Source organism: Anarhichas minor, unplaced genomic scaffold (assembly GCF_050575085.1).
Source record: "Anarhichas minor isolate MPS153535 unplaced genomic scaffold, ASM5057508v1 ptg000004l, whole genome shotgun sequence".
Taxonomy (NCBI): domain Eukaryota; kingdom Metazoa; phylum Chordata; class Actinopteri; order Perciformes; family Anarhichadidae; genus Anarhichas; species Anarhichas minor.
This window is the reverse complement of record NW_027466450.1, coordinates 7,219,945-7,245,795: the sequence shown is the minus strand read 5'-3', so window position 1 is coordinate 7,245,795 and position 25,851 is coordinate 7,219,945. Positions and strand designations below refer to the sequence as shown.

Here is a 25,851-nt window from a genome sequence, read left to right as displayed (position 1 = left end):
GATAATACATTGCATATCAATGCCAACTTATCATGACAAAAGCAATTAGAGAAGGACTGCCATTCATCCAAAAGCCTGTATCTCAAATGATGTTGGAAAATACGTTTTTCGATGCTATTTAAAACTCTCGAGTATGCTGCATTGGTCAATATATAGATATTGAATTCTACAGTCAAACTTTACAGAAAGCCTTACGTTTCTGAAGGCAAAATGATTGTTATTGTATTTCACTGTATTATTTTAGTTTTTCTGTTCTGTATCATGACAGTTACTTCTCTTTCAAGACATCAAACATTACATATTTCAATCACTTGTAGGTTTAATCATCTGAAATCCAGAAAGCTACAGTGATGATGAAATGCTGGAAAACATATAAAGTTAAACCATAAATGTACACGACTGTAACACACACTCGATACAATGCAAACGAAGGAAATTGCATTTATAATGTATTTCAGTTGAAGCTATGTTGTTCAAATAAGGGCAGTCTATTGAATCTGTACACTTAGTAATATGATATGAGGTGGCGGTATTCTGAGACTGAGCATCTGATTTAGTGTTTACTTTAGAATATTGTATTTTGAAGAAAGAATAAGAAGTTTTTTGGATTGAGAGTTTTGCATTTTGAAACCCTGTTATATAAAAACCGAGCCAACGCAATCGTAACATACTGACACATGGAGTTATAATTCTCAGTTTTGTTTGAGTGATGCCACAGTTTGGTGATAAAAATACACATCATTTCTAGAAATAATATACATTTTTTTTGCATTTACACAAACAGTATTTCCCTGTGTGCAGTGCATCATGTCGCAGTCACTGCTACAGCTGTCAATTAGCTGACAGAGATTCATTTCTGACAGTGGATTAGGTTTTTAGATTGTTTACTTTAACCGTGATGTTGGCTTGTTGTGAACTAGATTGATGGTTTGTGTATTCAAAGTTGTCATTTGGAGATTATTAATTATGCAGGTGGACTGCTGAGTTTAGGTGACTTAAACCACAGAAGAACAAAAGTCTTTGTTTGTGGTGGTGTGAGGCTTTGGCCGTCCAGGGTGAGAAAAAGGGCACAGTGCTTTCAGGCTGGCTCGCGGCTAGTGGAGGTTTACTGCAAAGCCTCCTCACATCCCCTTAAAAGGGATTATATATTTTCTCTCTGCAGATTTACCAAAGGGTTTACCAAGTGGAGTTCCCGCAAGGCTTCACCAGAGAGGGTAGGATTGTGCGAGTTTGATGGAAGCAGAAAATGAGATTAGTCACTTTTACTTTGCACTGTTTCATGGTGACAAAGACGGCTCCTGTGCTGCAGCTGTTCACATCATCTAAAGCTATTATCACCTCCAACAATCACGGAAACTCAGAATTATGCAGATGTGCCGTAAATGCAAATGTTTGGGGGGGGGCATATTATTATGCACAAAAAGCGTCTGCGTTTACTATCACCACAAAGCAACACTTAACCAAACACATATCACAGTAGTAGTTTGATGATGATTTTTTTTATTTTTTTCATCCTTTCACTGTGTCACAGAGAAGCTCTTGAACAGCAGATACGATATCCCTTTTTCAGGTACGCTGACAGTATGGTAAACAAAGGGTAACCTGAGCGCTGCCATTGAGGACCTGTGGTGTCCTGTTCTGCAGCTGCAATGATGTGTCTCCTGTCCATTTAAGAGAACAGCATTTTGGTTTTCTCTTTGTTTTCTGACAACGAGACAGAAAACGTCTTTGTGGATGAGAACTAATGTTGAGTAAATCTGATTCATTTGGGAACAATACATAAAAATAAAAAAAGAGTGCTCTGATGCTAGCAACTCTGTCAAGACTCAAACAGAAGTCAAGAAAATATGAAGAAGCCTGTTTTGCTCTCAATTCTTTTGTTCGTGACCCCTTTAAAACATTGCTATGTCTCCTTGCTACCTTTCTTTACAGGCTGCACGATGTATACAGGTTATAACCAGGTCTAGAGGAGTATCCCCTTTACGGATTAGACAAAAGAATGAAGAAATAATGGATGCCCGATTATTATGATATTGTAAACTCCTACAACGGGTTAATATTGGAGTTCTGGATTTATATTTGACTTCATGGACAGGTTGTCTTGTGGAATCCTTTGCACTTTTGCACCTTTGCTTATTACATTGTTGTCACTGGCTTACAATCAATTAAGACAAAGCTTTCATATGAAGTGGAAACAAGCTTGATGTGTAAATAACATTATGTACAGAAGGGGAGACGGACATGTCATGTGACCTAGCAACTATCATGAGCTTCCTGGTAACCCGTGTGCAACCTGAGAGGCTTCATATCAGCCACCATTATGAGTGGATACATCTGCCACCTGAATATTTAACAGTGCTGCAGATCAGGTTGCAGATTACTGGTGAATTATTAACCCCCATAGATTAGCATGAATTACACGAGCGTTTTGGTGTGAGGGAGAGACAAACACTTTCACAGAAGCAGGTATGTGTGACTCCTGGCTCGGTGATCTGAGCTTTATTGATCTTTGACTATTTAATTGAATATTTTTTGGGGGGGGGGGGGGGGGGGGGGGGGTTGCAGACTATGAATTAAATGTCTTTTTTTTATTGTTGTTCAAGCAGTAGGTGAGATTATTTGTGCTGTGTAAAGTTATGCTTGACTGGTGCACAATCTGCTGTTAAAGTCTAGCTGTTGTTGTTGTTGTGTTTGGTTTTTAACAGCTTTGCTTGTTTGAAAGCTCTTGCAGAACAAGATGTGTATTATTCGACATTAGCCTCTAATTGACTAAAACAATAATCATTCTCATGTGATCTGCAGCGGCACATCTGAGGCTTAAATTTACGTTTTTAAGTGTCTATGACAAAAAGCTGCTGTGGAGGAACATGAGCCGTCTGTTTCAAAGGTTGGTGACGGTCTCTTGCCAACAGGTGACTGGTGATGCGTTCACGGCGTTGTGTAGATGCAGAACAGGTTAGACACATGTTACACAACAGGACGACAGTTATAAACGGCAAGTAAACAGTTTTGGCTCGTGTTGATTAATAAGGCAGCCGTGATGCATTATTCACAGACAGTTTAAGATGGCCGATTAACTTCAATACATCAATGATGGATTATTAGACTGAAGATGAAACCAGACTTGTTGCAAAGTGATTCAGCATTTGCTCTGTGGTGTAATTATTATTTATCTATGTGTTGTAAAAAAAACCGCGCAATTACAAAAGATACTTTGGCTCGTGCTGCTATCGCATGTGTCTCCCTGAAGGACAACGGTGAAGGATATCAGTGCTGCGTGTTTGAACGTCCCCACAGAATAGCCGCATATCCATCTCATATCTACCCGGATGCCGTTGCTCAACCTGCATGCACAACAATTCATAAATCAGTCCTCACGTGTGAGTTGCCACAGCTCCTGAGGGTTAAACATCATTCACGTTTTTTTTGTTTGTTTTTTCACATCAATCTTCTGATCTGGACTTCCCCTCAGGGTCGCACCGTGATGCGTAGCGCGTTTATGACAAGTGGCGCAGTTGCGAGATCGTCCACGAACGTTCTTCTCCATCATACTAATGTGGAATACGTGTCATTTTGAAAAAAAAATAGGATGCATGTTCTCCAACATGGCAACATCAGTTCCTAATCCATCATGTCATTCCGGTTAAGCTGTTTTGACACTTAATGCTTTGCACCGTCGGTCTTTTCCTGTTGCATTGGTCACAGAAACATCCCGCGTAGACTTAACTTAAAGGATGATTCGCGTTGCTCTTTTGCATCGCTGTTGATCATTAGCCCTTATAACCTTTATAGAATGTAAATCACCTTTATAAAACGCTTTACATAATGATCATCTCACAAAACAGTGCCGTGTCTGTTCACCGCTCGTTCAGCACAACACTTGTCAAGTTAATCTCTGTCCAATCCAATTGATCTCGAGGAGATTGCACTTCTTAGTGCGCAGTGACGAGGTCCCGTGGAGACGGCTAATTCAGTGTGTCTGTGAAATGACACTTGTTGCCCGTCCTCTTCAGGAAGCGATTGCTGTTGCTATTGGTGCTGTTACAGTATGATCACAAGAGACTCTTTAGTTGTAATTTTGCTCAGCCCCGATGAGTCAGAAGAAAATAACATTTGCCATGTAAGTAGAGTACAGTCCTCTCCCCCTGCAGCTGTCTGCTTTGTTTTTGCTTGGTTTTCTCCTGCTTTAAACCTGTTAAGTGGCTCCCTCGGCGAATATAGTCGTTTCACTGAGCTGAATGAGTAGGCCCTCGGGAATAAATGTACTGCTCTGTTCTATACATACACAGCTCTACAAGTTCTGTGTATTTTATTTGAATTAACTGCTCTTCTGTGATGTTAACTGGAATTTCTATTACTATACGTTTCCATGTCACTACAGAGTAATTTCAAAATTTCGTTTTGGCTTGATATGTTAAATATTCTATATTTTGTAACGTTTTTTGTTTTTTTTCTGGGGTTGTGTTTATCCTCTAGGAGGTCACTGTATGGACTGTATCCTTATAAGTACAGCACGATTGGCATGGAGAACCTGGGTGATCCATCAAGTACCTGGGATATAGTGGAGACCATTGGTAAAGGAACATATGGGAAAGTCTACAGAGTGACCAACAAGACGGATGGGAGTCAGGCAGCAGTGAAAGTCCTGGACCCGGTCAATGTAAGTCCCTATTACAGTGGAACCTTTTGCAGAATTCAAACCCACTGTGGCTACTGAATGTTGTCTTTTTTCCATTTCCTGCAGTTGAGTTACACTTTGACAACATAATAACCGTCACATTGCAGACATCTAAAGCTGTTTCAATTAACCCTAAAGCGGACTCTGGATGCTGCAGAACCAGCTAGGGCTTCATTATATATAGTGTATTAATCTAAAGTAGTAAAATCCACCAGAGTATCCAGAAACTCATTTAATGCAGTGGTTTCCAACCTTCTTGACTTGTAGCCCTTTGAATTGACTAGTTGCCGCCCATCATCACGGGTTATGGGTTAAGACCAAAACAATTGAAAATGATTTTTTGAGACCAACCAAACTGGATTTGGAACTGGAATGTCTGGAAAAAAAATGAATACAATTTTTCATAGCAATAGTTTTTTATCCATCCATCTTTAGATCAGCCCGTCCACTACTTTGGTCCAGACCAAATCAGTCTTAGTCTTGTTTTCTGCTTTACTATCTTGTTAATTGTCTTGTGAACAATTGTATTTGTCTTGTATAGGGTCCTGACCCAAAGGGTTGGGAACCACTGATTAAATTGAAGGTGCATTATTGTCATACTTGTGCCTACATGTTGTATCTACCTCATTTAGCTGCATAATAAGTTTCCAGCTGCATGTGACATGACTGCACGTGTAGAGTTAGCAACATCTGCCACTGGTTATCTCTCAATTTTAAGGCAATAAGGACACAAGATTTTGGGAACGATTTTTGATTAGTGCAAAGTAACCTCAAACACACTTAATAACTCTCCGTAACGTCTGTGACTATTCTCATTTACTTACCTGTAACTGATACAACTGAGCATTTACCTTGTATATTGCCTAATATGATGTTGTCTTTATGACTCAGCATGTATGCTCAGCTGACCTGTGCTGAATAAATAAGTCTTGTATTAAAGTAAAATAAATATATGACAATGAAACTGATAATTCATGTTAATGGGAAACTTGATGGACAGTTGTAAGACTGCGTGTGTATTGTTTCGCTGGCTCAACTAGATAATTCACACACTAATCTGACTCTGCCTCCCCATCCTAAGTGTTAGTTTGAGTACCCCAAAACCATCACTTTGACAGTTTTTAATGACTGCAAGAACTCATAATGTTGTGACAGAAGAAAAAAAAAAAGCAAAGACTAAAACCATTGTGTCTTTCTTTATAACTATGTGACTTGTCTCAGCATGCGAGCCATACAAACAGAGTAAGTTGCCAGTACTTTCTCCTCCTCTCCATCTTGATGCAGTTGTACTTGTACTTGCTCCAGTGATATACATCAACGTCTCCCCTTTTCATTTATTTCCTGTCATGTTAAGTTTAACACACCCTCACCAGGAAGTGTAGCTGCTGCATTGTCTGTATCCTCTCTGTATACCCTTTAATTTGTCTGTGTGATAAGACCGCTGTAGCCTCTGCATTGGCACCCTATTGTACTAGTGAGACTTGTGTCAATGGAACAATCCCCATCCTGCCAGTGCTATCCACAATGAGGCTCTCCTGATGGCCATGAAGATGAAGCTGCCTCCTCTCTCATCCCTCTCCCTGATTAGACTGCTGACACTATCAATCAGACATCCAGGAGGAGAAATTCTGCCTCTCTGACTGGTGCTCTTCCCTTCCTCTGAGATTTACTTTGATAGAAAAGCACTGACAGAAATAGTTTAACACCTGGCCCAGTTCCTTTGTTAGTGACTTTCTAACCCCATCTGTAGCAGTCTAATTATAGTCCACCTTTTTTTCTGCTGTTACCCAACCTGAAATATGTCGACATAAATGCTATTTTCATGACATTTCAACATGTTATTTGCTTCATATTTGCATTGCTACAACTCTGGAAATTCTATGTTCCAACTCTGCCCGTTTTCTTTTGCTGTCTTAAAGGATGTGGACGAGGAAATTGAGGCAGAATACAACATCTTGAGGTCCCTGTCCAACCACCCGAATGTGGTGAAGTTTTTCGGCATGTTCTACAAGTCAGACAACTTATCGGGTGGAGAGCTCTGGCTGGTCCTTGAGGTGAGCTCTTCTCAACCATTTAAGATCACATCCCCGGCCATATTGTCCACAATATTTGCAAAATAATTACAAAAAAAATCGATTTCAAGAAGAAATCAAGCTGTGTGCTAAATGGCCGGATGACTGCTAGCCAATGTACGTGGATGTAAATGATAAAAATATTTAAAAAAAAATCAGCTTTGCAAATGTTATATGAGGAAGAAACTGCTTCACCAACTCGCTTTACTGCATTTCTGTGACTGTGACCCCAAAAATATTATAAAACTCGGTTGTTTAATTGAAACACTTTAATACTTTAGTTGTTATAAAATGAGCCACAGTTTGTCTCAACAACCCACCGACATGAATGTTGATGCTATCATGCTGCCGTGTGATGCTGCATTGCTTCCTCTGACTTGTGTGTGTGTGGGCGAGCTCTCCCCGTGAATCCTAATCGACAGTGGTTGAGTGATGGACGAGTAACCGGAGTTTCTCTGTCTCCCTCCCAGCTGTGCAACGGCGGCTGTGTCACAGAACTCATCAAAGGCCTGCTCATGCGAGACCAGCGTCTGCAGGAGCCTGTTATCTCGTACATCTTATACAGTGCCCTCTCGGTAAGATGGCCCGCTGCAAAACTGCTAATGTTACTGAGGAGGTGGCATGCAAACATGCAGAGAGCGTGCTGAGGATTTATTTTCGGCAGGGGAAGTGTGGCAGTCGGTTAATGAATGCCTCTCACTCTGAACAGCTGTGGAACTTCTTTTACATTACTTTTCTACTGCATAACCTTTCGATGCATCACATTCTAATTCATACTAATGACAAATGACGGATAATGGGATGGTGATTCACGCTGAGCACCTTGTGTTTTCTGCCCTCTAACTTAAAAGGGTCTCCAGCATTTGCACAACAACCGAATTATCCATCGTGACGTCAAAGGCAACAACATTCTGCTGACAACTGAGGGAGGAGTCAAACTGGTTGACTTTGGTAATGGTCTTTGAAAGAGGCAATTTAGCCAATTCAGGGTTCCGCTGGAAAGAGACAAATGCATCATGGTCTGAAAAATGTCTCTCAGCTTCATCTGTGCGCTAAAGTGCATTGTCAGATAAATTAAGTATTTGTTTGTGATCCCTGGGAATGGTCAGCAGCACATCCCTGCAACGTTGTTTGTGAAGTCAAACACAAGCACAGGATGAATCCTTTTATGTGCTCCACACTTTAGTCCCTCGCTCACCATAACATCTTTTTATTTCATGGACTGTAGCCTTAACCTAAGGCTATTATTGCTCATTTAAATTGCATTATTTGATCCTTTGCATATTAAAAGGAGGCTGTTATGGTAAATGACTTTGAGTCACCCCTAGGCATGTTTATGTCCTCTGTGTCATGGAGATGAAGTGGACTCATGCTGATAAAAATCTGTCCTACATAATTTGAAATGATTATAGCCCATTATTATTACTGCTTGGCAGGCTGCCACACTAAATGATATGCCAGGATTTATTGATTAATTCAAACATTTAGCCATTAATTGTATTTTATTCCTAGTAAATTCACACTAATAAACATACTAATCTTGATTATTATAAAAAGTGATGTTATTTTAATTTTTTTTAGGTGTTTCAGCTCAACTAACCAGTGCACGATTGCGAAGGAACACATCAGTCGGGACTCCGTTTTGGATGGCCCCTGAGGTCAGAGTCCACGCTTCAGTTAACACACGCATGTTTTAATGCCTAATTGGACATTTTTAAATGTGCAAAATCTCTAATATGTGCCACAAAGAGAGAGGGAGAGAGGCTCAGTTATTTCTGTGTGACTCTCCCCTGTGTCATTGTGTATTCCCCTCCACGGGTGCAGCACTTGAGGTTGCCTCAAGGTTAATAGCTGGGAGTCTGTGGCCCCTCGGCTTACTCTTTGGCAGAAATGAGGTGCAGTGATTGGGCTGCGAGGGAGGGACCTCAGGGGCAATTAGAATAAAGTCAGCTGTAAAATGTAGTGTCAGTTATAATTATTGACTGTGGAAAAAGAGAGGCTCATACCACGGGCAACTGAGCTGACCTACCTTTTAGTATTTAAATAGTCCATAAATATAGATATTTGTAACTCTGCCAGGTTTTCGGCAGTAAGAGAGTGCCATAATAAGGAAGTTATATTCAGCTTTATGATCCGTTTGAACATTATTTTCTTTAAGTTATTACTCAATATCTCTAAGGTGATATTGATGGTGCTTTATTTCAGGAATTTGAGGGGGAACTGCTTTTTTTTAGTACTTAACAGTTTAAATGAGTTGTTCAGATGGTCACAGTCGTGTTGTCTTGCCAGGTCATAGCCTGTGAACAGCAGTACGACTACTCCTACGATGCCCGCTGTGATGTGTGGTCGCTCGGCATCACAGCCATCGAGCTGGCAGATGGAGATCCCCCGCTGGCTGAGATGCACCCAGTTAAAGCCCTCTTCAAGATCCCACGGTGAGTCCACTAGAGGGCGCTCCGACCACACAACCGGGGGCTGCCCACACAAGGACAACTCAAAGACGGCTTTCCATTATGACAGGAGGACAATGGCAAACTGAATTTGACAGTAGAGGTGATGAAAAGAAACGAAAAAAACGCGACTTTCTTGGTTAAACTGCGTATTTGTGGTTTGATCCATGTTCCTTGTTGCCATTGTCTCATCTGAAAGGAAGCATCTGCTGAATAATCAGTGTTCAAAATCTTCATCATCAACAAAATGTAGTCGTGTTTGGCCTTAAAATTAATGCAGTGATTCAATCTGTAAAAATATTCACTGCTGGAGACGGTGTGTGTCTGATGATCATTTGAGAGCTTAGTGGCTACACGCGGTTGACCTTTTGTTATCAGCACAATCGCGCAATTATCTCTCAGTTAGGTAGAGATATGCCCTTCTGATTGCAATTTGCATTGGTGATTAGCTCCATTCACATTGAGATGAGGCTGTCACCTCCTCCCCGTCACAATGTTATCTCCTCCCTGCCAAGCCAGAAGAGGAACATGGATGGTTTGTGTGGTAGGAATTATGGAGCTATACTGTAGCATTTCATCAGCACCAAATTCATCCAGAATTTAAGATAATTGCAAGAGTAAGGGCGACTCGTGAAAATGAATGCTGCTAATTCAGAGTTAGGCGTTTCTCACGTATTCACCTTATAACACGTCACCTTTTTCGGTGGAGTAGATGTAGCTTAGGGGTCGTATGTTAAGGACAAATTTAAAAGAGCTACCTGGAACAGGATAAGTGGTTTCTGTCAAGTAGCAAACACGCTTCCTTATCAAATAGCAGCCATAATAAGAGGGGGCATATGCATTTCCCATGTCAATGTCCAATCCTATTTCATTACTGCAGATCTCTTAGACTCTGTGGCTCTGGGGATAACTAGGATGTTGATAGAATGGGACGTATATCTTTAACTGACATTCCTCCGTCTCTGTTCCAATCAAAATAGATATTCTGCCCTTTTGGTATCGGGACCTTAAAGGCTCGGTGGTCGTGCTATAAATCACAGCGAATGTGTTGAACCATGAAATGATTCTGTTCACATGTCATTTATCTCAAATATATTTTCCCATATCATTGCTGCTCGGCAGACACAAATCACAAGTGAACGTGGTGTAAATTATGACTTCTGTGTGAATCACTTCCTAAATAGGGAGATGTGTTTCACCTTTGGGCTTTTAGAGGCGGTGGGAGTGATTCATGATGAAATCAGAGAGATTCATCTTCACAGGTTTTGATCATTGCAAAGTTCCGATTTTCTTTCTCTATTTAATACTTCATAAACCCTTACAGAAGTATTGTCCTTGGATAGTACATGTTTTATGAAACCATACAAGCACTTAAACATGCAATAAGCATTTTCATCATTCTCATATTTTACAGTTGCACACAGTAATGTGTTTCTAGACTTTAAAGGGTTCACTGTCATGTAGTTAATCTATGTATCATCCACCTTATCATTCCTCCTCTCTGAAACACATCTAGATAGTAAACGATAGTCAAAGAAATATAGAAGATGTAATATTAAGAGGATATTCCATGTACAAGACAAATTCACCCTAGTTGTGATTCATGTTATACATTTTATTTTACGTTAAAGTCATGGTAGTACTTCTTTATGATGCTGTTTGTTAATCTTTTGTTTTCTTTCTTTTTCTGAAAAAACAAACAAGCTTTTGCTGGACAGGTATTGTTGTCGAGCTCAATATTTCCTGGCGAGGACCAAAACAACAGTCAGTGCAATCAGCACTTTGACTATAGGGGACAGCAGCAGATTGCCATTATGTCACCGTTTTGGTTTTGCTCGGGGAAACCTGCACAGGTGGAAATGTTTATGTCCCAGCCGGCTATAAATGATAAGAGGAGCTATGATATCTGTCAGATGGGACGCTGATGAGCTCCATGAATTGGGGTCACCTTGGTGCGTCGTCTGTTTGTGCTTCAGAAATAGCTGATACTTGATGAGCTTTGACATCCGTGCATATGTTTGAATCTCAGGTAGATCATGCTTTTTCAGTAGTTTTAATTTAAGTTGAATCCGAGGCTTTTGTGAATTTACCCTTTGTCATGATTAAAACTAATTGAGTGTGTTACAGTGCATGTGACAGATATGTGATGTCCATGGTGGCCATGAATGAAGGTAACGGAGCATGTCAGAGGGTAAAGTTGTAAAATCATCAACTGCTAAATTAATTACAGACAGTTACTCAAGACAAACGTGGTCTGTGGTATTTAATACACAGGAAGGTTAATTGCTTGAGCAGGTTCTCTCTTTGCTGTGCATGCCTAGTGTCCATGTAAAGTCAAATCAAAGTGTGTGTAAAATGCGTTGTAAAGGTTAAAGGCAATTGGCAACGCCGTCCAAGGTTGTGTTTATTCGGCCAGATCCCTGTAGATATTAGCCACATATTTAACAGTACATATATATGTCTGAGCGGAGAGCAGCACGAACGAGATAGAAGACAGTAGTAAATGATGGCCTGTCGGAGGCAACAAAGGGTAATCAAATGATGAGGCTCAGGGAGAGAAATCCACACCAGCGTGCTGGCGAGAGACAGCTCTTCATGGAGAAAGCCAGGAGTTAAAATCTGTGCAGCTGAACAGCCAAGGGTGATGAATATCAGTGCAGTTTCTTGGGTTTCTGACACACAGAAATCTTTTCAAAGAGGTGAAAAATCAAGTCTGGGGTGAACTAAAGATACGTCTTGCCTGTGTGTTGAAGGATATGTTGAATCCATGCATTACCGAACTAAGTAGATATATGATCATTGCAGATATGTTTGCATTTTACATGACATGTATTTTTAAATCCTCTCCTGGCAAAACTATTATTCATCAACAATATCGGACAATACTAGGAGTCAACAGCCATGCCAGCAGCTTGTGGGTTAAGGTAAATATGTTAGCAGTGTTCCCATTATCAGACCCTGGTGTAGTCTTGACCCCTAAGAGAGACCATTGGCTGGTTGGATGATTTTCCTACATGACTTAAGGCTTTAACATCTCTGTTTTTTGATGATGTTATTTTACTGCTCTGTGTGGCGTCCAGGACTGCAGCATTTTGTCGATGTGGCCACCAAAGACGTGATAGATGTAGCAATAGCCCTGCGTGTTCATGCATATATGCGCAAAGAGGTGCTGGGGCTGTGGCTGCAGTGATGGATGAGATGAAATTTTAAGCAGGTGGTCCATTCGCTGAATAAGTCTTTATTTTAGACACTAGTAGTCTCTGTTCAGTCCTTATGGAGGCCACTGTGTTTCTGCTGTAACACTAATTCCCTCTTTTTGCTGAAAACAGGCCAACAACCAAGGAAATACATAAATCTTTCACCAGTTATTATGAATCCTGAGTGCTGTTTTGATTATTTGTAAGATTTGAAGTACATCACTGTCCACCACTAAGAAGGTTACGCAAGATTGCAGTGTAGACGTCAACATTGCTGCCTTGTTTTGGTAATGTAATCACCTCCATGTTGTCTGGTGTAGTGGACTTTGGAGACTCTGGAAAAGTAAATAGATTGTTTTTTTTAATCTCCATAATGATACTGATTCAAAACCTTTACTGGGTTTGTTTCATGTGTTTTAATGTGAGCTGCATAGACAGATTTTGAAGTAAGTGAGCACTGACAATATTGAATACAGCGTCACAGTACATATGGGAAATGGGGGAATTATAAATTCTGCATATGAAATATTCAAATATTACATTGGCCTGATTTTTTGTCTTCCTTCACGGCTTAGTTACAGCCGTCAAGTGCCGTTGACACCTCTGTGATTTTGCCTCAATCCACTCTGAGGAACGTCTGACAGTACAAGCTCTGCCTGGACCTAGATTTGAATAAGCCATTTGTGTTTACAATATGAGCCAGCACTCTCACAAATACAGAAAGAAATAAATGCCTGAATTTGCTAAGCACAATGAGCACACTTGACAGTGTTATCAGCAGCGTGCTGCTATATTGACTTTCTAATGTATAAGCAGTATGGTACAACATCAAGGCGAGAACGTGTCTTCAGGCTCATATTAGAGGTTGCATTGAAGCAGTCAGTTCCTGGCTTTGATCTGCACTTTGGAAAGGATTGCCTGTCTGAATCCTTATCAAAGACTCGACTAACTTAGTGCTGCGGAAAATGACAGATTTTGTACCCCAACATCCTCTCCCACTCTTCCAAAAAAAAAAAGAGAGAGGAAAAAAAGATGTTAAGTATGTTGTCATTTAACGTGTAGCTGCATCTACCTCTGGTTTGTATGTGATAAACAAAATTCATGCTTCCTTTTCCTTTTTTTCATATTCTACCTGTCTGTCAGCTTTGTGAAACAACACGTGTGAACTAATTAGTCCAGTTAATAAATGTCTCGACCAGGTCTGTCACCGTTTTGCCTGACAGTGACAAAAGGCTCGGCCTCCAGCTGTCAGACTTGCAGCTCCCTGTGAAGATGACTGTACTCAGGCCGGTCCAGCCTTGGCTCCTCTTACAGATTTGCCTCCTGTCATCTCGCACACTTGAAAAGTGTTAGCCTCATTATATATGGCCTCCGTAAATGCTGCTGACAGAGGTACAACTAGCTCCCATAACTTGTGGCTCCCAATGGCAGATGCTTGCTGCCAGACAGTAGAGGAGCTGTTATCATTTGTCACTTTTTCTGCGGCTGCCACAGACCTGGAGCCCGACCAGCTCGTCCTCGGACCAAAAAACTCTCACAGGAGTCTGGCGGTCACACTCCGCCTGCCAGCGATCATTTGTCAGCTAACTCAGGAGACTAACTCAAAGACTTTCATTTTTAAGAGATGATCATGATGACGTTTAAATGTGTAGTTCGGTTTTTCAAATGTTAAGTTGACTTTTGCACGTGTGATTTTGTTTCAGAAATCCCTCCCCTACATTACGAAATCCAGAGCAGTGGTGCAGGAGTTTTTGTCATTTCATCGGCCAGTAAGTGTCCTCTTACTTTAACCTGTCAACCTTTGTACTCAGTTATTTAAAAAAACAAACACACAATGGCAGTGAAAGCGCACAGCAGCATGTATGTTCAGAAAGAGCCCAACCCTATTCTGAAGAATATGAGGCTGTTTAAGATTAATGATATATCGGTCGATATTTATTTATTTATTCATTCAACATAAATATACTTTTTTGGTAAGATTCCCTCAAATTGAGTTAACTAGGGCTTCGTGTGGTTTGGTGAATAAATAATGATATGGATGTGTTTGGTGCAGAGGCGGAGTAGCGTGGGATGCTTTAGGACTTGGGTAGGAGGAGAGTTCTGCACAGTTCTGAATCACATATAAAAGTATATTAAATGTGAAAATAAGAAAAGTTAACATCAAATGTACATGGAAATGCAGCCTGTAAATACATCAATTTATTGTTAAATCTGTTTGCAAGACGTTCAAATCTGTGACTGTTGAACACCTGCTGTTGATTCTGCTAACAATACTTAAGATGATAAACATTCATTTTACTGAGATGCTACTCTTCAAAATATCATGAGTCAATTAAAAATAGAAAATGTTTATGTAGCAATTGTCCAAAATGAAATGCTAAAACGTATATGGAGAAAGACTTTTTTTTTATCAGGAACAACTGAACATTAGCTTTAGTACATTGTCAGCAGGCGGGAATGTGCATCTTAACATCGAGGGAGTTAAAATTTATATTTTATAGCCAGATTATATCAACCCTCTTGTCCTTCTGTTCATTGACTTTCATCTGTGTAAATCTGCCGCAGAGGAACAAACTAATTCACTTGAGTTATCAATTCTATCTGAGGCCCAGATAAGTTATCATTTCCTCCTCAGTGCAAAGGTAATAACGTCAGCGGTTTGCTGGTAAATGGTTGCTCAGAATATACAACCTTAATATCCACCGCGCAGAGCAGAGGTGTGTGAGGCTGACCCATAATGAGAAAATAAAATTAAATTTGTGGGCACGGTTTCCAGCTAACATTTATGTTCGAGGTTTTCAATGAAATGCATTAACTGTAAAGAAGTAATTGAAAAAAAACAAACAGACCATCTGCCTTGAAGGCCTGTTGGCTTTCTTTATGCGTCACTTGAGTATTGACTGGTCAGGACACAATCGAGGCATATTACCCCTTAAACCAGTCAGCGCACATTGTAGTGATGTTAGTTCTTTGTAGTCTCGTAGTAGTTTTTACAGGAATATAATTGCATTGGTTTTAATTTCTGGATTGCAACTCTGTAATCTGTGGTAATGGATTGTGTGATATCATATCAGAAATAATCTCCCCGCACAAAGCCCAGCAGAGTTCAATGTGGGGGGGCTGGACAATGTTATCAACCATTGCAGGCTGTTTGTGAAGCCTTTTCAGCCCAGTCACCCCTGTATGTGTGTGTGTGTGTGTGTAGGGGAAACTGAGGTGGGGGGGGGGGGATTCGGGGATAATAAATCCATCACCGGCGTCTGTCTCTGGCTTGTGCAGCCAGAGAGCTGACTTCTGTGACAGAGTGGCCTGCCGTTCAGCATCCCGGCAGCACAGCCCTGCTAATAGCAGCAACCTCTGCTTAATGTCCTGACGCTAATGAATTCATGGAATTAACTTTCAGAGCTGAACAAACTGATAAAAGAAACAGAATTCCAGTGTAGATTAGGTAGAAGGAATTAGATTGGTGTTTTTCTCCTATCTCGCCTCTGCCTGCAATAGTTGGTGCTGAAGTGCTTACACACACACACACACACACACACACACACACACACACACACACACACACACACACACACACACAGAGTCTTTAGCTGAACAAGTAATTGAACAGCACAAATGTGGATTGTTGATGGATGCATCGTTGCGTTCGGGATTTAAAGTATTTTACGTTCATAGTTTTTGTCTCACAATATATCAAACTGTCAAAAATGAAAGCCAGTGTTCCTCCGGGTGTGTGGTCAATATTTTGCAACCATTTGTATCAGCAGCTAACTGATGCAGAATTGTGGCCATGGGCCAGTATCACAAAGTGACATCACCTATTGGCAAACACTGCACATCACAGATAGGACTTACTGCCGTGCCTTAGCAAGGCTTGTTTGGACTCTGGGGGCCATGGTGATAGGGACCATGTGGTACTCAGACAGAGAATGACAGATTAGTGACCCCACACATAAGAACACAAGGAGCTCTCTGCTGGCTGTGAGTGTCTGTCTGAACTGGTCTCAACAAACCAGCTTTCTACAATGTTCAGGTGATCGCACAGTTTATCCTCAGCAGTTTAATTCACTCTGATTTTAAGATTGAAAATAAAAAGATGGATAATGTTGGCGGCTTTGTCTGTCTGAACATGCTCAAAGCCTCCTCTATTTTTGTGATTGTAAGGTGTCTGATAAAGGATTTTGAAGCTCGTCCATCTGTGACCCACCTCCTGGAGCATCCCTTCATCAAGCAGGCCCACGGCAAGGATGTGGCACTACGGCAGCAGTTAGCTGCTCTCATCCAGGAGCAGCAAGACCTTGGCTGCAAAACCAAGACCAAGTAAGTCCCTTGATTTTACACTCCAAAATTGCAGAATAAATGATACGCTGCTGTGACAAAGCTGGTCGCTTCATTTGTGTGCTGCCCTTAGAGATTTTGTTGCAGCAGATGGGCACTGACTGAGTGGAGATATGCTTTCTGTCCAGTAGGGGGCAGGGTCTCATCTTCTTACACTCAGAAATGAGGATGAGCCCCAGTAATGGACATTACAGTGTGTGATTAAAGAGAAGTTAGGGGAGTGTGACTAATTCAGAGGGAGTGATTGTGCTGACTAACCTTAGATTAATAAACGCCATTTAGGCCAGTCGATGTAGAAACCGTCTGATGGGAAGTCCTTAGTACAAAGCACTTCCGTGTGATTAAACCAATCATGGAGTAAATATTCATTTCAAGATTGATTTACTTCGGAAAATAAGTGACATTTCAACTCTGCTGCCTTCCTTTTTGCTTGGTTTTGAAAGACACAACTAGAGATATTTTCTTGACAGAATAAAATGGCAGCTACTATACAAGTTCCTCGATAAATAGATAATGTAGATATGAAGAGTCAGAGCGTGATTTCATGAGCTTTTGTCCTAAAATGTGCGATGATGAATAGTTCACCCAGACACGGTCATGGCAGCGAATGACAGAGCAGAAGTCTCCTGGAGAAATACTGACTTTGGCGCTGCTTAATCTTCATTATAAAGGAGTTCGCTGAACCTACCCTTGACTGAGAGTCTTGATGTTGTGCCAGCTCTGTTTACTCCCGAGAGTGTGCAGAGCCGGTGCCTGAGCCTGATCCCGAATTCCTGTCCACAGTGAAAGTGGATAATGGGATTAGGAGCTTGTAGGGCGAGAACTGGGCTCGCCTAGTTTAGTCTCTCATGCCACAGATCAGCACACAATGACGCCAGATAAGAATAAAGACATAGAGAACTTAAAAGTAGCTGCCGTAGGTGGAATAGCGTGATTTACTTCAAAGCAGGAGAGAGGTAGAGGCTAGAGGTCTCAGGTCCCTCTCCAAAGGGACACGATGACGAGTCTTCACTTCAGAGGGACCACATATTGAGCATGAGACTTTATTTCTGCGCCGTCGAATTTATTCAGAATTCAAAGGCAGAGGAGGAAACAATTCCTAACCTGAAGCCTGAATATTTTTATTCATGCTATGATTGATTATTTATTATAATAGAATATGGATGCATCTGGTTTAAAATAGATATTTTATTGTTTTGCAATTTTAAGGATTGAGAAGTAGAAGTGTTTTAAATGTTGTTAGTGGAGACATTTATTTTGGTCAAATACTGTATGTAATTATTGTTGTTTTTTTCCGACAAAGTAACAAAACATCTGTGTAATGTTTTAACAAACATTACTCAAAAATGAGTAAATAGTGCATTTTCTGCGGACTGTTTCTAGTCGAGGAATGTCGCCAAATTAAAACAGGTTGCACCTAACAAACTACTTCCTATGTAGAGGGTAGTTGTCCCTAAATATTCACACCCAGTAACTGCCAGGTGTAACTGTTGCATAGCTGTAGTTATTGAGTCAATGCTAACGTTAGCTTGCATATGTGACACTTGACGCAAAATCCTTTTTATTAAAAAACACAAACGTAAATACTACAATGCTACTCAAATTACAAAATATTGTGCTAATGATGTTCGACTAAACATTAAAGAGCTTTAGTTTGGTTAGCACGAGTAGATACTTCATTCTAAACTGCATGAATACTAGTAACTTTGAAACAAAATTCTGCATCTATGCATGTTTGTATAAAAAATGTCAGACCCATATTTATAAAAGATTTTCAATTAATGTTAATATGTCACATGACCCCCTTAAACAGTCATATTTGTCAGGTATGCTTCAGTTTGTGATGCTTCAGTCACTTCCTGTTTACATAAGCTAATTGATAGATTTGATTGGCGATACAAATGTCTTCTAGCAACAGCTGCACAAATGACCAAAGCCTTTATTGGTGCAATAACATTTAATAAATCACTTGTTTGAAACTAGCTAATAATTACGATCTTTAAAGACAAACATACTGATGGATTTACAAATAGCTGGTGCAACCCAACCCTGTTGGGTTTTGACAGCAGATGTATATGGCAATGTTCAACGTAATGACACTAAGTGCAGCTGTGAGGCTCATTGGTGTGGTTTTGACAACAATAGAGCTCTATGAAGGAATAAGATACACCAAGCAATGGCTACACAGACAGCACGTGTTAATAGGATCAAATCAGTGTTGGTTTGGATGTTTTCCTCGGATATCATCGACCATATCCTTTAAGTTTCATAGAAAGGACTGATCCACTACACGCTGGAGTATATTATGCACATGTACACACACATATCGACACGTAAAGCAGGAGGCACTCACAGACGCAGCTCTCTTTTGCTCTCTTTCACACACTCTCTGGTGTCCCCTGAGGTTTTCCACAGCTCCATGGAGGCAGCTGGCTCTGTGCTGACCTCTGCCCACTGGGGCTCATTTGAGAGTGATAGGTCAAAACACAGATGAAGTGCAATCACAGCTTGTGATAATGGGAGATGTGTCCCCCGGGAGAGCTTTAAGGGCTTCAAACAAACCGTGGAAGTGACTGAGTCTTACATTCAGCCAGTCAACCTACTGTTTCTCCTTTGGTGGTCACTTTACAGCTTTCTGAGGCATTATCATGTCCTTGGCTTCATACAGGCACGAGCGGATCAATACTCGTAAAACCCTCATAATAGAGAGCTGTCCCGATGATGATCTGGTGAACTTGGAGTTCTTAGATGAGGTAGGATTGAATTATGTTCATCTCATCTTGTATTGATCGGTCCAAGGCACAATGTTCTTGATGTTACGTTGTGTTTTTCTTTTCTTTTCTACAGGAGACAATAATCAGCCATCTCCAGAAGAGATATGATGAGCTGCAGGTGTACACTTATGTTGGTGACATCCTCATTGCTCTCAACCCTTTCCAGAATCTTAGCATCTACTCTCCCCAGGTTGGTTACGGACCAGTTACACAAATGTTCCCAAAGGTTTCCTAATCTCAATGGAAGCAATGAATGATTTCTCATGAGTCATGCCATTGGTCCGGCCCGAGTGGATATATTATACTTTATGTTTAGGGACACACATCATGACCACGCCTTAGCAGACAGGAAGTGCATACCATTTCAAAACATTGGTGCTGCTTAAAATGTTGCATCTTTGTACATCCAGTATCTTTGTCATTGTCATTGCGAGCATGCTGACGTTAGCGTTCAGCTAAAAACACTGCTGTGTCCAAGTAACAGCCACAGAGCTGTGAGCATGGCTGTAGAGTATGGCTGTTTAATGCAAATGCCTTGTGTATTTATGTGCCTCCTCTTAGTTCTCTAAGCTGTACCATGGTGTGAAGAGGGCTGACAACCCTCCACACATCTTTGCTACTGCAGACGCAGCCTACCGAGGCATGGTGACGTTCTGCAAAGACCAGGTACTCTACAGAAAAATAATTTGATCAGTGAAGACTCGGATTGTAAAATTGATAGAATAAAGATTCAAATCTGTAAAGAAAATTATATTAAACAATGTTTTTAAATGTTTGGGAGGGATGTAGCCACTTTTTGGAGTGTCTGTCGAGTGGTGAAGTCTTTCTTGAAGAAGAGATTTAATTCTCTTCAAGACGTTTGCCTGTTTAAATCAGGGGGAATTGTATGCAATATAATATAAATATTCCTTTCTTCATTTTTTTGTTTCCTTCTGTTTTAGTGTATCATAATCAGTGGGGAGAGCGGTGCCGGGAAAACAGAGAGCGCTCATTTGATCGTCCAACATCTTACCTTCTTGGGAAAGGTATACTAGCAGCGTGGCCATCCTTTCTTTGTTGAACGTATAAATACTTGTGCTGAATACTGCAAGAATATCAAAAATATGACAATTAGAGTTCAAAGAAACATGTTGCTTCTCTCAGGCAAACAACCGGACGCTGCGTGAGAAGATCTTGCAGGTGAACCCCCTTGTAGAGGCCTTCGGAAACGCCTGCACAGCTATAAATGACAACTCCAGCCGCTTCGGCAAATACCTGGAGATGAAGTTCACACCCACTGGAGCGGTTATCGGGGCCAAGATATCCGAGTACCTGCTGGAGAAGTCGAGGGTCATCAAACAGGCTATGTATGTGCTGCTCAGGCTTGGTCTGACTGGAGATCCCTTTGTCACACTTCTAACTGCTCTGTTTGTTTCCTTTCAGGGGTGAGAAAAACTTCCACATATTTTATTACATATATGCTGGGCTTTACCACCAAGACAAGCTGAAGACTTACAGGCTGCCAGACAGGACACCTCCCAGGTTAGCACGGCAGGTTTGACTTTGACATGTTCGTAATAATCCTGCCGTCTTTCCCTTCCCATCGTGTCGAAGCATCAATATTGATAGTCAATTGTGCATCTGCAGGTATATTGACAGCCAGCACTCTAAAGTTATGCAAGACATTGTCTCCAGCAAACTGTACACGGAGCAGTTTGACGCAATTCAGGAGTGCTTCCGAAATATCGGCTTTACTGAAGAGGTACTACTGGATCAAAACATACAGTACTTGGTCGCAAATCAATTACATACTATAATATTTCAATTTTTTCTTCTCTTTTTCGTTTAGGAGGTCAACTCTGTTTACAGAATTCTCTCAGCCGTTTTGAACACCGGCAATATTGAATTTGCTTCCATCACATCCCAACACCAGACTGATAAGAGCGAAGTGCCTAATTCAGAGTCCTTAGAGAACGGTGAGATACAATACATTATGCAATGTGTGGAGCGATACTCCTCGTTCAGCCAAAGAAAGAGAAGTAAGATGCCCTCCTTCTCTGCAGAGAAGACTTCAGTTGTGTTTTAAGAAAGAAATAAGAAACGTAGGGAGAGAAATACTGCGTTATAACTTAAGCGAGCAGTGAAAATATATGTTGGGTTGTGATTTATGTTTTGTGTAATAGTTTTCTTTGTGACACACGTTGTTTCACTATGGTGACAGTACATTGAATGTCATATAAACCTTTCTGGACATTTTTATGTGCATTACACACAAATAAACAATGAATCCATCACATCGTGTTACCCAAAAAACAGCGGTCAGTTCTCTGTAAACGGTTATAACCGTGATACATCCAAAAGACTAGAATCCCTTCAATTTACATAAAAAAACGTAAAGTAGCTCAGACATCCACAATAAGAGATGGCTGGGACCTATTTGTATGCTAATGATAAAGGCTGATGAGCTCTTGATTATCAAACTGATTTACTCTCTTTGTCTTTTCTCTCAGCCGCTTCTCTCCTCTGCATCGGCCCCGAGGAACTCCAGGAGGCGCTGACCTCTCAGTGTGTGGTCACCAGGGGCGAGACCATCATCCGCACCAACACCGTGGACAAGGCCGCCGACGTCCGAGACGCCATGTCCAAGGCCTTGTACGGACGCCTCTTCAGCTGGATAGTCAACCGCATCAACACCCTGCTGCAGCCTGACATGAACATCTGGTGAGCGTCTGCCGGTGATAAAGATCCGCGTGGACGTTCTTCTGTAACTCTCTCCTCTTCGATTATCTTGAGCGATCGCGCAGAGTTTCTGCGAAGCTCCGATGACCTTTACGGAAGTCTGTAGAGGTAGATGCAAACATGCAGAGGAGAATATCAATAGGCAGGCACAAGACAAGCAAAAGGAGTGGAAAAACAGTTTTAATAAATTTTTAAAACAGAGTTGCGTGCAGAGAAAATAATGTTCAGATGATTAAAAAGACTTCAGAGAGACTGCAAAGAGGCTGTTCATTGATCCAAAAGAATTCCTTCATAAATATGAGCGTCTACTGTCAAGGAGTCGCCTCTCAGAGATGTACAAATGCCAGAGCATTCCAGTCATCTTTGCCGTTTCCTTATTGCCATTAACAACCCCCTAGCACAGACTAAAGGTGACCTCTACATACGGCGGGTAATGACTGATCATGAAAAGTAGCAGCTTGAAGCACTGAATATGAAATGCAGGGTGTTTAGTCTTCATGCTGTGCCCTAACAGTAAGTATTGTTTGTGCCAATATTGAAAATGACAGGAAGTTAAATCAATAGAGACTGAAATAAAACCATTATAAGAAGCTCTGACTTTTTGAGAGCTGACGTTTATGATTTCTCATCAGACTACTAGGCCGTCCAGACCAGACTCTGTTTTTTGGGATTGAACTCGGATCGTCATTAAAGTTTTATCAATTAATATGCCTGCTGGGGATTTGCTTGTTCCGTAACATAGAAGAATACGTTTGTTTGTCCTCTTTTCCTCCTTTGAAGTGCCGCAGAGAGCGGCATGAATGTGGGAATCCTGGACATCTTTGGATTTGAAAACTTCAAGAAGAATTCGTTTGAGCAATTGTGCATCAACATCGCAAACGAGCAGATTCAGTTTTACTTCAACCAGCACATATTTGCCCTTGAACAGGTGAGCATGACATACAGGGAGTTTATTGATATAGTATGTCTGTGCAAATTCAACATGCCTATGAATGTCATGTAATGTGCTTGAAATGAATGCATCCGCACAACACTCACAACAATAACGCTGTATATAAATGTTTACCTTTAAAACACTTACGGAAATCAGTCATTTTAATATTATTTGTGTTTATCACATCCATCAGCACAGAGATGCTCTCAACATGAACATTTTGCTTTTAGCCAGGCTGTGATGTGTAAAGGATTGTTTGTACCGTTACGCACCAGCAAATTACACTCTTAATTGATTTAATGAAGTTGTTTACCCTGAAGTGCGATAAGTCTTTATTTTCCTTGATGGAAATGAATAGACATTAATCAAGAATCATTTTGCTACAATGACTTTCAGTCCGTGGTAACTTTGCAACAGTCCTTCTAAATGGAAAGATGTGGAAGGGCACTTTTATTCATACAGCACGTACTAACTGCTTTATATTTAAATTCATACAGCAACACATGTACCGAAGAAAACACAAGATACAATACAAGTAAGATCATTTATTGAGGCAGGATTTTGCTCATGAAATCCGATAATACTTCCTGCTCATTCATTTATATTTTAAGCATTCTCCGGGACCAGAACTGGAAGCGACAATTAACATTTGCACATTAATTACTTAACAGTGATCAATGAAAATAAGGTCTTTGAGTTTGTGGAAAAGTTCCTTTTCTACATACAAGAGCGGGCTGCCCCTGATGAAGGGCTGGTGCTCTGTGGAAAAGGGATTTTTATTTGGTGTCTGTTCGCGGAAACTGATTATTCTGAGTTAATGACTTAAACATGAAGACGGTTTAGATCCATTGGTTCCACTTTATTCGTAAAATATATATTTAAAACAACTTTTTGATCCGAAATTAAATAGATGCAATAATACGATATGACTCTGGGTTATTTGCAAAGTGAAATAAATTATAAATAAGTAAGTGGCTCTATTTGTTAGTTCAGAGCTGCTCGGTTTTATGCAGTCAGTAAAACACTCTATTATGCTGTGAACTTCAGCAATAGACACACACAGGCGGCTGCAGCTGTTTGGTTTTGTTGACTAGAAACTCTTCTTTTTTTTTTTTTCCCACACATGCACAAATCATATTTAGCCCAGATTGTTTAATTGGGTCATTTAGAGAAATCATCAACTAGATTGTTCTACATTCACTGGTTCTAATTAGATGGAATACCAGAGCGAGGGGGTGGATGCCAGCCTGGTGGAGTACGAGGACAACAGGCCCATCCTGGACATGTTCCTGCAGAAGCCCATGGGTCTGCTGTCCTTAATGGACGAGGAGAGCCGCTTCCCTCAGGCCACTGACCAGACCTTAGTGGGTAAGACTCCTTCAACATGCTCAGACAACAAACAAAACGAAAATCCATAAAACATGAATATAAGAGGACAGAGCTCACTGCTTCTTTGAATGTAGCTCCAGCTCTCGCCACACAGCTTATGTTCTTGAAAAAGTTCCTACCTGTGCTGATAGAAGCATCTTTTTTTACCTTTAACTTTTTGCGCCTTTCTCATTTATGGCCAACAGATAAATTTGAGGACAATTTGCGCTGCAAGTACTTCTGGATACCGAAACGTGTGGAGCTTTGTTTTGGGATTCAGCATTACGCAGGAAAGGTATCAAATGAGTCTGTGCAATAAATTGTTCATTGGTATGATAAGAAGTGTGGTATGAAATGAGTATTAACTATAACAATAAGTATTTCATCGATATTACCATAATGACAAATCAGATTGGCTCCTTAAAATGCGAGTGACATTTCGAGTTAAAGCTTGTGTCTTGTGTCCTGCTCGACAGGTAATGTACAACGTGAACGGTTTCTTGGAGAAGAACAGAGACACTCTTCCGGCAGACATCGTTGTAGTTCTGAGAACATCAGAGAACAAACTTCTGCAGCAGCTGTTCTCGAATCCCTTAACTAAAACAGGTATGCTACGATACAGGCCTCAGTGAAAAATATAACAATGTGGAACATCTCAGCCATTAACGGGGGGGCATTATTCTACCGCTAACCACAATGGAAATGGTAATGGAAACTTTTCTTTGAGACAAACTATTGTTAACAATGCGGGGTTCTGATTGTATTACTCTGTGAATTGTGCTGGTGTCTACTGCTTCCATAAATGTTCAGGTAAGTGGGTTTTCTTAAAGATGCGGCTCCCAGGCGTCTCCTGGTCCCCCTTCATTTCAAGCCTCTGTGTGCCGCGCTCAAATAAATCTGCGGTCTCCATTATCTCTTGAGAGGCTCAGCTCTCTGCGCGGCGCTCTGTTTTTATTTTCACTAAGCTGTCCCTCTTGGTTTCCCACGTCTGAATGCTATCTACAGATTGTGGGTGCAGTGGGATATTTTCATGATAAGGTTTCTAAATACCCAGGGGATGAAGAAACAGTATTTAGAGAATACAAAAGCCACTCTTCCCACCTCTTTTCTGTTGGTAAAATGAAGGTAGAGTAATGTGCTCGTCATTAGCCGTGGCTGAGGCCTCCTGGTCACTTGACTTAGCTGAAATGCTAATAGATGTGTTAAATTATCAGATTCCCACTTCCTACTTTATTTCAGCTAAGCCACATTATGTGATTCACTTCCTTTTTAGGGACCTGTAAATGTCTGCTTTCAGTCCCAGTGGCATTAAAAGAAGC

The 25,851-nt window shown here is 40.8% G+C and overlaps 1 protein-coding gene across 1 annotated transcript in view; it reads left to right on the top strand.

The window, feature by feature from the left end:
- Positions 1–3,839: 3,839 nt before the first annotated feature.
- Positions 3,840–25,851, top strand: part of myo3b (myosin IIIB) — a 54,348-nt gene continuing 32,336 nt past the window's right edge. The window contains exons 1-21 of the mRNA XM_076107829.1: positions 3,840–4,660; positions 6,598–6,732; positions 7,221–7,325; positions 7,602–7,701; positions 8,332–8,408; positions 9,040–9,185; positions 14,101–14,166; positions 16,565–16,720; positions 19,407–19,491; positions 19,586–19,702; positions 20,074–20,178; positions 20,454–20,537; positions 20,656–20,858; positions 20,935–21,033; positions 21,139–21,253; positions 21,341–21,467; positions 22,002–22,212; positions 23,011–23,158; positions 24,379–24,532; positions 24,739–24,827; positions 25,009–25,138. Of these exons, the coding sequence (XP_075963944.1) occupies positions 4,370–4,660; positions 6,598–6,732; positions 7,221–7,325; positions 7,602–7,701; positions 8,332–8,408; positions 9,040–9,185; positions 14,101–14,166; positions 16,565–16,720; positions 19,407–19,491; positions 19,586–19,702; positions 20,074–20,178; positions 20,454–20,537; positions 20,656–20,858; positions 20,935–21,033; positions 21,139–21,253; positions 21,341–21,467; positions 22,002–22,212; positions 23,011–23,158; positions 24,379–24,532; positions 24,739–24,827; positions 25,009–25,138 (2,743 nt within the window). The 5' untranslated portion in view covers positions 3,840–4,369. The remainder of the gene's footprint in view (positions 4,661–6,597; positions 6,733–7,220; positions 7,326–7,601; positions 7,702–8,331; positions 8,409–9,039; positions 9,186–14,100; positions 14,167–16,564; positions 16,721–19,406; positions 19,492–19,585; positions 19,703–20,073; positions 20,179–20,453; positions 20,538–20,655; positions 20,859–20,934; positions 21,034–21,138; positions 21,254–21,340; positions 21,468–22,001; positions 22,213–23,010; positions 23,159–24,378; positions 24,533–24,738; positions 24,828–25,008; positions 25,139–25,851) is intronic.